Below are 13,386 nucleotides of genomic sequence, written 5' to 3'. Positions count from 1 at the left end.
ATTACAAAGTTATGAATATGCCAATATTCTGATTATACCCTACATCCTGGATTTTAAAAATATTTCTGAAGTTTCAAAATTGAATTAAGCACAGTGAGCTCACAGCAGTACAAAGGCTCAAAGAGTGTTTCTGGTAAATTACATCCTCAAGCTTTGTGGCTGGGTAGATTAAGCAGATACATATTTTGGAAATGTCAGTCCTGAAATATATTTCATGGTGGGTTTATATAACAATTTGTACTTTTATGCACCTATCAAAGCTGCTAAGTTTACAATGGGACACCTTGCCTCATCAAATTTTAAAACAGATAATCCTGAGAAAGAAGAAGTAAAAGTGGCAAGGGGGTGTATTAGAGTAGAAACATGGAAGCCAAGTCTTGATACTTTCCTTGCCGATGCACAAGAGCTCTAAAAGTTAAAATCAAACACACAAATTCACCACCAGCTGTACATCACACATGCCCAACATGTCTTTAGAAAGTGTGCAGAAATTTTCTGCAGCTAAAGGTACTTTATATTTAAGAAATATTCAGAATATTTCAGAAAGGAAATATCTGCCTGAAGACATTTCAACTATTTAGCCACATATATAATTCTATGGGCAGAATTTTGCCGTCGGCGAGCAGGGGGCAGAGCCCACTCGCCGATGAGTAAAATGACACGGAATCCCCCGACGTCATCCCGCCCCTTTAAATTTTCAGGAGGGTGGGGGCACAGCAAAATCAGCTGTGCGCCCGCCAACCTGTCGATGGCCAATTGATGCCACTGACAGGATCATTTAAACAAGTAAAGGATCTGCCAGGCCAGGAGCCCCGGCGGGCAATAGAAAAAACATAAAACCTCATCCACTTGTGGGATGAGGTTTCATGCAGGGTTTTTAACAGCTAATAAAGTTTTACTGTAATTTATGAACATGTCCCATCTCATGTGACATTGAGGGACATGTTAAGGATTTTTTTTCTCTATTTTCTATCTTTTTAAAAGTGTCAGCAATCTCCCTGAGGCAACATGTAGCCTCAGGGAGATGTGTGCGTTTTCGTGCGCATGCGCGAAAGAGCGCACTCTCGCCTTTGGGGAAACACCGCCCCCCTCCGCCCGCACAGGAACTGCTTAGCACTTCCCGCCGGACATCACGCTGGCTGGGCCGCCCACGTAAAATGGTGGTGGGGCCCGCTTCTCCGGTGGGGATCGGCTCCCCGCCCGCCGGAGATTGGGTCGGGCCCGCCCACCCAAAAGACAGAAAATTCTGCCCTATCAAACTGATGGTTCTGGCTGAGCATCTGGTTAGAAATAGGGATGATGATTACAGGAGTAAGAACAGACATAAAAAAATCCTAAATTTAAAAGCAAGCTGTTTTTTGTGCAGATTGGATCTCCATAGCAGCCAGAAGGTCCCAAGGGCAGTGATTAGGTCTGCAGCTGTCCTTCTGTTTCTGACTTCCTGGATAAGATGTGCTGGGGTGTGATTGAGCTATGCTAATAATGCACAGAATTATAGAATCATACAGCACTGAAGGAGGCCATCTGACCCACTCCCTGAGCCAACACTTAGAAACAGCTATCCAATTAGTTCTCCCTGCTCTTTACCCACAGCTCTACAAACTAGAGGAACAGCACCTCATCTTCTGACTAGGCACTTTACAGCCTTCCGGACTGAATATTGAGTTCAATAATTTTAGATCATGAATTCTCTCCTCCATCCCCACCCCCTTTCCATTTTTTCCCCCTCCTTTTTGTTTTTTCCAATAATTTATATAGATTTTTCTTTTACCACGTATTTCCATTATTTTTAAATGTATTTCCATCCATTGTTTTATCTCTACCTTTTACCCTTTTTAGATTCCTTCACCCCACCCCACCCCCAATAGGGCTATCTGTGTCTTGCTTGTCCTGCTTTCTACCCTTAATTAGCACACTCCTTTAGATAATATCACCACCTTCAACACCTCTTTGTCCTTTTGTCTGTGACATCTTTTGGTTATCTCCACCTATCCAGCTCTACTTGTCCCACCCCCCCCACCCCCACCCCCCTTTAAACCAGCTTATATTTCACCCCTTTTCTATTTTTACTTAGTTCTGTTGAAGGGTCATGAGGACTCAAAACGTCAACTGTGCTCTTCTCCACTGATGCTGCCAGACCAGCTGAGTTTTTCAAGATAATCTATTTAGTGTATTGATTGAGGGATAAATGTTGGCCAGGTCACTTGACGAACTCACTGCTCATATTGAATAGTGTTCTGGTATCTTTTACATTCATCTGAGAGGGCAAACAGGGCCCTGGTTTTAGGTTTCCTCAGTGCTGCACTTAATTGTCAGCCTAGGTTATGAGTTCAAGCTTTTGCAGTGGGGCTTGAACCACAAACTGTTGACACAGAAGTAAAACAGGCACAACAAGGTTCAATTTCTACCCCAATATTTCTCCAAAATGGTTTAATCATCGCAATTGTTAGTAAAAAATATGCACTTTGGATAATTTAGTGACATGATGTCCTCAGTCATATTGAAAATTGATTTTTTTACAACATCTCATGATCAGGTAGAGATCTAGATTGTCCACCTTTGATTCAGTAATGTGTTAAGCACATTTATTTCAGTTTAGTCTCTGAGCACAGGTCAAACCTAATTAGCTATATCACAGCAGTACTGAGCCAAAAGGTGGCAGTGGCAGGTTTTCTAGGTGAAATTCCTCAGAAAATATGTGACCAGATATAATGATGAGAAGAACAACAATTGATCAAAAATTAACTGTAAAGTTTCAACAATTTGTCCTTTCTAATAGTTTTTTTAGATTAAAGATGTCATTTGTCAGAATTCAAGACTGATTTTGAATTAATTATACACAATAAAGCACAATGAATCGTGATATGAATTCCATTCAACGGTCTTTGATAGGTTTGTGATGAATTCTTAAAACATATCATACCCTCACTTTCTTTGTTTGGTAATACCTTACCTTAACATTTTTCTTCCCAATTTTCACTGATTTTGTTGCAGGTGCTCATTACAATTATTTCAAGCTCTTAGAGAGCATTAGCAACTAAACATGAACTGTTTCATCACTGTACCAAGGCTTGCATGACTGCAAAGTAATTAAATCTTTTGCAATTTTTCATGCCATGGGTTCACAATTCTCAATTGTATCTTCATTATATCCAAAAATGTCATCATTTAACAATCACAAATTCTGTCCATCGAGAGGGAAAGAGGACATATTTGAAATTAGATTTTCATAAAATCATTAGCCATGCCTCGTGTTTCACAGATTCAATATACTTAGGAACAATTTAGAAAATTTTAGATTTAAAATTTTAGAAAAATTTATTAATTTTGCTTCCAATTTCCACCCTTCCATCATTTTCACATGGTTCATCTCTGACACTTCCCTTCCCTTCCCTTCCTTGACCTCTCTGTCTCAATTTCTGGTAATATGTCCACCAATATTCATTACAAGCCTACTGGCTCCCACAGCTACCTGGGCTACAGCTCCTCACACCCCACTTCCTGTAAGGACTCCATCCCATTCTCTCAGTTCCTTTGCCTCCGTCGCATCTGTTCTGATGATGCTACTTTCAAAAACAGTTCCTCTGACATATCTTCCTTCTTCCTTAACCAAGTTTTTCCATCCACGGTGGTTGACAGGGCCCTCAACCATGTCCGAACCATTTCCTGCGCATCCGCCCTCACACCTTCCTCTCCCTCCCAGAACCATGATAGGGACCCCCTTGTCCTCACTTATCACCCCACCAGCCTCTGCATTCAAAGGATCATTCTCCACCATTTTCACCAACTCCAGCATGATGCCACCACCAAACACATCTTCCCTTCACCCACCCCCCGGCGGCATTCTGCAGGGATCGTTCCCTCTGGGACACCCTGGTCCACTCCTCCACAACCCCCTACACCTCAAACCCCCTCCCACAGCACCTTCCCATGCAACCGCAGGAAGTGCAACACCTGCCCCTTTACTTCACCCCTCCTCACCGTCCAAGAGCCCAAATACTCCTTTCAAGTGAAGCAGAATTTCACTTGCACTTCCCTTAATTTAGTCCACTGCATTCGCTACTCCCAATGCAGTCTCCTCTACATTGGAGAGACCAAACGCAAACTGGGTGACCGCTTTGCAGAACACCTTCGGTCTGTCCGCAAGCATGAACCAAAACGCCCTGTCGCTTGCCATTTCAGCACACCACCCTGCTCTCATGCCCACATATCCGTCCTTGGCCTGCTGCAATGTTCCAGTGAAGCTCAACACAAACTGGAGGAGCAGCACCTCATCTTCCGACTAGGCACTTTACAGCCTTCCGGACTGAATATTGAGTTCAACAACTTTAGATCATGAACTCTCTCCTCCACCCCCACCCCTTTTCTGATCCCCCTTTCCAATAATTTATATATATTTTTCTTTTCTCACCTATTTCCATTATTTTTAAATGTATTTCCATCCATTGTTTTAGCCTATTTCGATCCCTTCCCCCACCCCAACCCCACTAAAGCTATCTGTAACTTGCTCGTCCTGCCTTCTACCCTTAATGTCACTATTAGCACATTTCTTAGCTAATATCACCACCATCAACACCTCTTTGTCCTTTTGTTTATGACATCTTTTGGCAATCTCTACCTATCACTGGCCCTCTATCCAGCTCTACCTGTCCCACCACCCCCCCTTAAACCAGCTCATATTTCACCTCTTTTCTATTTTTCATTAGTTCTGGTGAAGAGTCATACAGACTCGAAACGTTAAATGCATTCCTCTCTGCAAATGCTGTCAGACCTGCTGAGTTTTTCCAAGTATTTTTGTTTTTGCTTAGGAACTTTGTCTGAATCAGTCCGTTATGTTTATATGCCCCCCTATAAGTATTTCAAAGTAGAGTCATAGGGAGCGGGAAACAGACATCCACACTCTTTCTAGGTCCCAAACCCACCCCCAGGGAGGAAACAGTCATAGACTCCAATTTTGGTGAATGTGGCACCCTTAATTGGCTTGAAGACAGCTTTAGTGAGCAATTAGTGGCCATGGGGGCAGTAATAAAGGATGAACTGTGCAAATGCAGGCCGAATTTAAGTAGACCATAGCAGCCATTTTGGCGGCTGCTGTTTCATTGCAGTATCTGATACTGGAAAGATGTTACAGGACAGACAGAGGCCTGGAACCTGGGGGAAGGGCAGTAAGCCCTCCCCCCAGCCCCCAAACTTACCTACTTGTGGATGTGGACCTGGAGGTTCTCCGCAAGGCCATGTAAGGGAGTAAAGGGATGTCTGCTTCCCAGGGGGTGGTAGGAGCAGGCCACCCTCCACCCTCCCAGCCCAAGTAGTCCTGGATGGAGGTAGGTGACAGTCAGCAGACAAGGTGTGGTGTGCAGAAACTGGGTTCAGTGTATGAAGAGGTTCAATGAGCTTATTCGCTATAGCAAGGTGAGTGCAACACTGAACCCTCAGGACAGGCATCTAGGGTATTCACTCACCAGCAGACACACTAGTTGGGGAGTCTGAGGGCACATACTACTGGTAAACATGGGAGGAGTGTGTGCTCAGGGCACTTAACGAGTCCTCAGAATGGTTTAGAGCCATAGTGCTGCCGAGGACCTGCCAGTACTGAAGCATGCAGTTTCTAATGAATATGAGCAAATGGCATTGGCCAGAGGCCTGCAGTGCCTCATCTTGATTTCTTTTGTCATTTCAGGAGAAATTGACTTAATGTCCAGGAGAGGGCCCATGGGGGCTCCCTACCTGCACATTATTACTACCATGCAGGAGGGAGCCATGGCCATTGTCAGGGTCATGGACCACGAGGAAACCAGGCAAGATGAAATGGGCATCCTTGGCGGAGAAGATAATAAGAGAGTGCAATGCATTCATTAAGGTTGTGTATTGCAATCCACCCTATCTGACGTCATACCAAAGACTGAGCTGCCTTGGGAAACCTCAGTACTGTAGAGGCTTCTGCTCTCCAAGGTTAAATCTCTTCTTGTATCTCCCAGAGGCACAGACATCCTGATGATTAAACCAACTCTCTCACTATCACTGGCCAAACATAGCCACAGAACAGCCATTGTAACACCTTACAAGTGCACCCTCTACCAGTGCAGACGTAGTACCTTGTGATAAGGCCTCTCAGCCCATCGAAGTTAGCCCTCTTCCAATTTTGAAGTTTTACTTTAGATTGTTCTTGCTCTTCTCCATTACTAATCTAAACCTTATGATACAATGATCACTCTTACTCCAAGTGTTCCCCAAATACACTTGGTCCAATTGGCCCACCTCATTTTCTGGCACCAGATCCAGCAATTGTTGAACTGAGAGATGCAGTGGCAGACATTTAAGGGGATATTTCTGACTTCCTTTTTGAATAAAGGTGTTACATTCGCTATTTTCCAATCTAATGGAACCTTCCCCGAATCTAGGGAATTTTGGAAAATTAAAACCAATGCATCAACTATCTCACTAGCCACTTCTTTCAAGACCTTAGGGTGAAGTCCATATGGACCCAGGGATTTGTCAGCCTGCAGACCCAACAATTTGCTCAATACCACTTCCTTGGTGATTGTAATTTTCCAAAGTTCCACCCTCCCTTCCACTTCCTGATTTACAGCTATTTCTAGGATGGTACTTGTGTCCTCTATAGTGAAGGCCGAAGCAAAATACCTGTTTAATTCATCTGCCATCTCCTTAATTTCCATTATCAATTCCCCAGATGCACCTTCTATAGAACCAATGCTCACTTTGTTAACCCTTTTCTTTTTTAAATATCTACAGGAACTCTTATTATCTGTCTTTATATTACTAGAGAGCTTTCTCTCGTAATCTAATTTTTCCCTCCTTATTAATCTACTTGTCATTCTTTGCTCTTCTTTATATTCTTTCCAATCTTCTGACCTACCACCCATCTTTGTGCAATTATATGCTTTTTCTTTAAGTTTGATTCTGTCTAACATTTTTAGTTAACCACAGAGCATGGGCCCTCCCCTTGGAATTTTTCTTTCTCATTGGAATGTAGCTATTCTGTGGTATTCTGAAATATCCCATTAAGTAAATGCCACTGATCCTCTATTGACCTATACCTTAACCTCATTTGCCAGTTCATTTTAGCCAGCTCTGCTTTCATGCCCTTATAATTGCCATTATTTAAGTTTAAAATAGTGGTCTCGGACACACTCATCTCTCCCTCAAAATGAATATAAAATTCAAATCATATTATGGTTGCTGCTGTGTCCTAACTAGCTTGCTACAGTCATGTGAAATCTGCCATGAGGCACTGGCTGGAAGCAACCATGTTACATTCAGTTCTAATAAAGACAGAGTATAATAAGCACTGTACTCTTTGAGCTCATAACTGTACTTGCTATTATTTCTGCCCAAGGCATGGATAATGTGGCTTCTGACCTTTTGAGATTCTGCAAAGATATTAATTTTACATGATAAATTTCATTCCACTTTTGGTCCAATAAACATTTTTTTGTATTAATTACGGGAGAATAAACAGTTTTTTGGGCAGCTGAATTTATTTCACCACTAAATTCTTCTATCGTGTTTCAAAATCATGTATTCTATTGTATCTTCCGTTCTGCAATTGTTATTATACATGCTGCCTTTGTGTAGCTCAAATGTACTATATAACTTACAATACATAAGTCATAAAGCAGCATTAGTAAGGACTTGTGAAATTCTGACTTCATAGTAATCATTTCTAAATGCAGATTAAACCAAACTAGGCAATCTAGGACTAAGGGACATAGCTTAAAAATGGGAACTAGGAGTTAATTGGGAAACACTTCTACTAGGCAAGTTCAAGTCTGGAACTCTGTTTTGCAAACAGCAACTGATGCTTGATCAATTGATAATTATAAATCTGAGATTGATAGATTTTTGTTAACCAAAATAGTAAGAGATGTGGAGCAAAAGTTAATCAGTCATGAACGGTCTCATTGAAAGATGGAATAGGGATTAAATGGCCTACTTTTATTCCTTTCTGCAATGTCTATTTACAGAGCAATTCGCGGGCACCAAGGAGCATGAGAACAATACTTTACTGCTGCAACATATTTAAAAAGAACTGTTAATTTAATGATTAGCCCAATTCAAGAAACTTAACGAGCTGATAAAATGTACTCAAATATTGGGGCTGGAAATTCTATTGTGACACATTGCATTGGACACCCGCAAGTAAAGAATGGTTACTTTGTTGAGATATTGGAGGGCTGCCAGCAACCATACACCTACATCAGAACTGGAGTGTCATTTAGAGGGAAACACAATAAAGGGGAAATAGGAGACAGAAACAAGAGCTGATAGCACAAGAGCATAAAACAGTAAAAAAGGCATGTTATGTAAAAAAAATAAAAGATTACTCTTAGTTGTGGATTAATGGCATCTGAAAACTAGATTTTGACTCCATACTGGTTTCACTTAGAAGCTCAATCAGCATTTTGAAAAAGGGGAGACACTGGCCTCAATTGTGTTCTCACAGCCAACCAATTTTCAGCAGATATGGATGGGGTGTAGTAAAGCAAAAGTTGCAAAAGGCAACTTCCTGCCGAAGCCTCAAAGTGAAAGTAGGGAGAGATATATTATGGACCGCAGAATCTATATTGCCCATTTTCACTGTGTCCACCCAAAGTCAATGTCTCCCCCAACCGCTACCCCCGCCCCTGTCAATGTATCAGTGATTACATTGTCAAGGTCTAGTAACAATCTAGATAAAAACAAAAAACTGCAGATGCTGGAAATCCAAAACAAAAACAGAATTACCTGGAAAAACTCAGCAGGTCTGGCAGCATCGGCAGAGAAGAAGAGTTGACGTTGCGAGTCCTCATGACCCTTCAACAGAACTGAGTGAATATTAGGAGAGGGGTGAAGTATAAGCTGGTTTAAGGTGGTGGGGGGAGAGAAGTGGGGGGGTGGTGGTGTGCTTGTAGGGTCAAACAAGCAGTGAAAGGAGCAGATAATCAAAAGATGTCACAAAGGAACAAAGAGGTGTTGAAGGTGGTGATATTACCTAAACAAATGTGCTAATTAAGAATGGATGGCAGGGCACTCAAGGTACAGCTCTAATGGGGGGGTGGGGTGGAAAGACTAGCAGGGCATACAAGATTTAAAAAATAATGGAAATAGGTGGGAAAAGAAAAATCTATATAAATTATTGGAAAAAACAACAGGAAGGGGGAAGAAATGGAAAGGGGATGGGGATGGAGGAGGGAGTTCAAGACCTAAAGTTGTTGAATTCAATATTCAGTCCGGAAGGCTGTAAAGTGCCTAGTCGGAAGATGAGGAGCTGTTCCTCCAGTTTGCGTTGGGCTTCACTGGAACAATGCAGCAAGCCAAGGACAGACATGTGGGCAAGAGAGCAGGGTGGAGTGTTAAAATGGCAAGCAACAGGGAGGTTTGGGTCTTTCTTGTGGACAGACTGAAGGTGTTCTGCAAAGCGTTCACCCAGTTTACGTTTGGTCTCTCCAATGTAGAGGAGATCGCATTGGGAGCAACGAATGCAGTAGACTAAGTTGGGGGAAATGCAAGTGAAATGCTGCTTCACTTGAAAGGAGTGTTTGGGCCCTTGGATGGTGAGGAGAGAGGAAGTGAAGGGGCAGGTGTTGCATCTTTTGCTTGGACATGGGGAGGTGCCATAGGGAACGATCCCTACGGAATGCTGCCGGGGGGGTGAAGAGAAGATGCGTTTGATGGTGACATTGTGCTGGAGTTGGCGGAAATGGCGGAGGATGATCCTTTGAATGCGGAGGCTGGTGGGGTGATAAGTGAGGACAAGGGGGACCCTATCACGTTTCTGGGAGGGAGAAGGCGTGAGAGCGGATGCGCGGGAGATGGGCCGGACACGGTTGAGGGCCCTGACAACCACCGTGGGTGGAAAACCTTGGTTAAGGAAGAAGGAGGACATGTCAGAGGAACTGTTTTTGAAGGTAGCATCATCAGAACAGATGCGACGGAGGCGAAGGAACTGAGAGAATGGGATGGAGTCCTTACAGGAAGCGGGGTGTGAGGAGCTGTAGTCGAGGTAGCTGTGGGAGTCGGTAGGCTTGTAATGGATATTGGTGGACAGTCTATCACCAGAAATTGAGACAGAGAGGTCAAGGAAGTGTCAGAGATGGACCATGTGAAAATGATGGAGGGGTGGAGATTGGAAGCAAAACTAATAAATTTTTCCAAGTCCCGATGAGAGCATGAAGCAGCACCGAAGTAATCATCAATGTACCGGAGAAAGAGTTGTGGGAGGGGGCCGAAGTAGGACTGGAACAAGGAATGTTCCACATACCCCTAAAGAGACAGGCACAGCTGGGGCCCATGTGGGTACCCATAGCCACACCTTATATTTGGAGGAAGTGAGAGGAGTTGAAGGAGAAATTGTTCAGTGTGAGAACAAGTTCAGCCAGACGGAGGAGAGTAGTGGTGGATGGGGATTGTTTGGGCCTCTGTTCGGGGAAGAAGCTAAGAGGCCTCAGACCATCCTGGTGGGGGATGGAGGTGTAGAGGGATTGGACGTCCATGGTGAAGAGGAAGTGGTTGGGGCCAGGGAACTGGAAACTGTTGATATGATGTAAGGTGTCAGAGGAATCACGGATATAGGAGGGAAGGGACTGGACAAGGGGAGAGAGAAGGGAGTCAAGATAACGAGAAATGAGTTCCGTGGGGCAGGAACAGGCTGACACGATAGGTCTACTGGGACAGTTCTGTTTGTGGATTTTGGGTAGGAGGTAGAAGCGGGCCGTCCAAGGTTGGGCGACTATCAGGTTGGAAGCTGTGGGAGGAAGATCTCCAGAGGAGATGAGGTCAGTGACAGTCCTGGAAACAATGGCTTGATGTTCAGTGGTGGGGTCATGGTCCAGGGGGAGGTACGAGGAAGTGTCTGCGAGTTGATGTTCAGCCTCCGCGAGGTAGAGGTCAGTGCGCCAGACAACAACAGCAACACCCTTGTCAGCGGGTTTGATGACAATGTTGGGGTTGGACCTGAGAGAACGGAGTGCAGTAAGTTCAGAGAGAGACAGATTAGAATGGGTCAGAGGAGCAGAGAAATTGAAACGACTAATGTCACGCTGACAGTTCTCAATGAAAAGATCAAGAGAAGGTAAGAATCCAGAGGGAAGGGTCCAGGTGGAGGGAGAATATTGGAGGTGGGTAAAAGGATCTGTTGAACGGGGAGAGGACTCCTGCCCAAAGAAGTGAGCATGGAGATGAAGACGGCGGAAGAAGAGTTCAGCATCGTGCCGAGCCCGAAATTCATTAAGATGAGGGTGCAAGGGTATGAGACCAAGTCCTTTGTTGAGCACTGAACGTTCAGCGTCGGAGAGGGGAAGTTCAGGGGGTATAGTGAATACACAGCCGGGGCTGGGATTGGAAGATGGGGTGGAGACGGAGGGACAGGCAGGGGTGGAAGGTCCTAGATGGGTGTTGGTGTTGATGAGTTGTTGGAACTTGCGTTCCTTAGCACTTGAGAGAAAGAGAAAAAGTTTCTTGTTGAGGCGTTGGATGACACAAAGAATAAAATGAAACTGGGGGCATGCGCAGCTTTGAAAAAGGGTGCGGCGGTGCTGCTGGAGGGAGAGGTCGAGTGTGTTCATATGGCGGCGCATGGCACTGAGTGTGGATCTCAGAATGTGACGGGAACAGCACTCCGACAAACGTTTTATGTCCCGGAGATTTATGTAATCCGGGGTGGGTTCGAAACAAGAGGGATGGAATTGCAGTTGAAATCCACGTGGGGTAAGTCGGAGACAGAGACAGTCACTGAGAAAGGAGATATGGCTGTGAAAGTGGGTTTTAGTAAACACATTGTCAAACACCTGGAGAGAAATGGAAAGCAATAAGGTGAACAAGGCAAGAGATACGGATATCTTGTCGAATAATTGTCCAATAACAATCTGCTTGTTGACATTGTATAGTAATCACATTGTTAAGACAACTGCTTGTTAAAGCAGGTGATGGCTGTCCCTCATTTTCTTTAATTTACTTTATTTGGTTGCTCAAAAGAGTTAAAACAGGTGATGGGTACTGGTTCACCCATAAACAGGGACAGAACCAATTCCATAGCTCAGGGGTTAGAGCACTGGTCTTGTAAACCAGGGGTTGTGAATTCAAATCTTGCTGGGGCCTTTCCTGGAATCTTAACATCATAAATAGGGACAGCTGTAACTCTCTTGTGTGGAAGAGACTGGGAGAGTTTACTATACTGTAGAGTGTCTTGAAAATAAACCAGCTTGAAGCAAAAGACTAGCTTAGACTCATTCTTCCACATCAAGCACTTATGGTGAGTAACACTCACTCCTAAACATGAAATACACCAGGCAAGTAGTCCAAGCAAAGACTGACAAAATATATTTTACTGATGAAAATAAAGATGGAATCTTGGATTTAAGAGCTTTTGAGGTTTAAATCCCAACACAAGGTTGAAGCACATAATCTAAATTGGCACTAAACGATAATATTTGAAGCGACATTGCATTGGTGGAAGTGTCATCAGTTGACATGTTAAGTTTTACCAGCTTATACTGGTAGAGCAATAAGATATAAAAGATCCCTTGGCAATATCTGAGATGCAGGGGTTTCTCCTAAGATCTCAGCCAAAACTCCTCCCTCAAACTAACACCACTGAATTCAGATTAAATTGACTTTAATTTCACATTGTGAGCCTGTAGGTGTGTGCAATTGCCTGAAGCATTTGCCTGTATAATACTACAAAAGTAATTAATTTGTTTTGAAATGGTTTTGGATGTGATAACGCATTGTAAAAAGTTCTTTATTTGGTTTAAGTTAACATAACAAGCATTACCTGGTGACCATGGTCTGACTGGCCCAACAGCACCTCTGTTATATCCAAACTATCATAGCGTCTGTTTGGAGGCAGGCTTGCATTTGCCAGTGAAATCAGGGTAGAAAATATATCTAAAGTGCTGTAGAAAAAATATTTTTAGGATGAAACATTGTAAATTTGCAGGTTACAGACAAAGATTATTTAAGTATAATTTTGAAAATCATATTTTAGCTAATTGGAAGACACTGATACTCAGCAACTTTCCTCTAATGAAGTGAGCTTGCTGATTCTTTTTAGTAATTAAGTTTTGTAAAGCTTGTACGTTGAACTGCACCTGTAATCGAGACTATGGGTGGGATTTCCCATTCTGGACTGAAGTCCCATGATGTGGGCAAGAACCGGGAATATTCCCGCTGAATCACACAATGCTGGCCTAATTAATTATGTAGTCAGGGGTGGGCTGGATGGCGTGCTTCCAGCTGTCATATCCGGGTGCCATATTTAAAAGGCGCCTGGATATCCAACTTCTTCCGTTGGAGGAGATGGCCCACCTATCACAAGGAGTTCCAGCCCCCAAATTCAGTGACGCATCCCTCAAAGTGCTGCTCAGTGCAGTGGAGGCCAGAAGGGGT

General features: G+C 43.6%; 1 protein-coding gene across 1 annotated transcript in view; it reads right to left on the bottom strand.

The window, feature by feature from the left end:
- Window positions 1-13,386, bottom strand: part of arsg (arylsulfatase G) — an 87,120-nt gene that overhangs the window by 21,866 nt on the left and 51,868 nt on the right. Inside the window, exon 9 of the mRNA XM_041216708.1 lies at window positions 12,773-12,893. Within this exon, the coding sequence (XP_041072642.1) occupies window positions 12,773-12,893 (121 nt within the window). The remainder of the gene's footprint in view (window positions 1-12,772; window positions 12,894-13,386) is intronic.

The sequence above is a fragment of the Carcharodon carcharias genome, chromosome 22 (assembly GCF_017639515.1).
Source record: "Carcharodon carcharias isolate sCarCar2 chromosome 22, sCarCar2.pri, whole genome shotgun sequence".
In the NCBI taxonomy this organism is placed as follows: Eukaryota; Metazoa; Chordata; class Chondrichthyes; order Lamniformes; family Lamnidae; genus Carcharodon; species Carcharodon carcharias.
The sequence above is the reverse complement of the archived record's forward strand: the minus strand, read 5'-3'. Positions and strand labels throughout refer to the sequence as shown.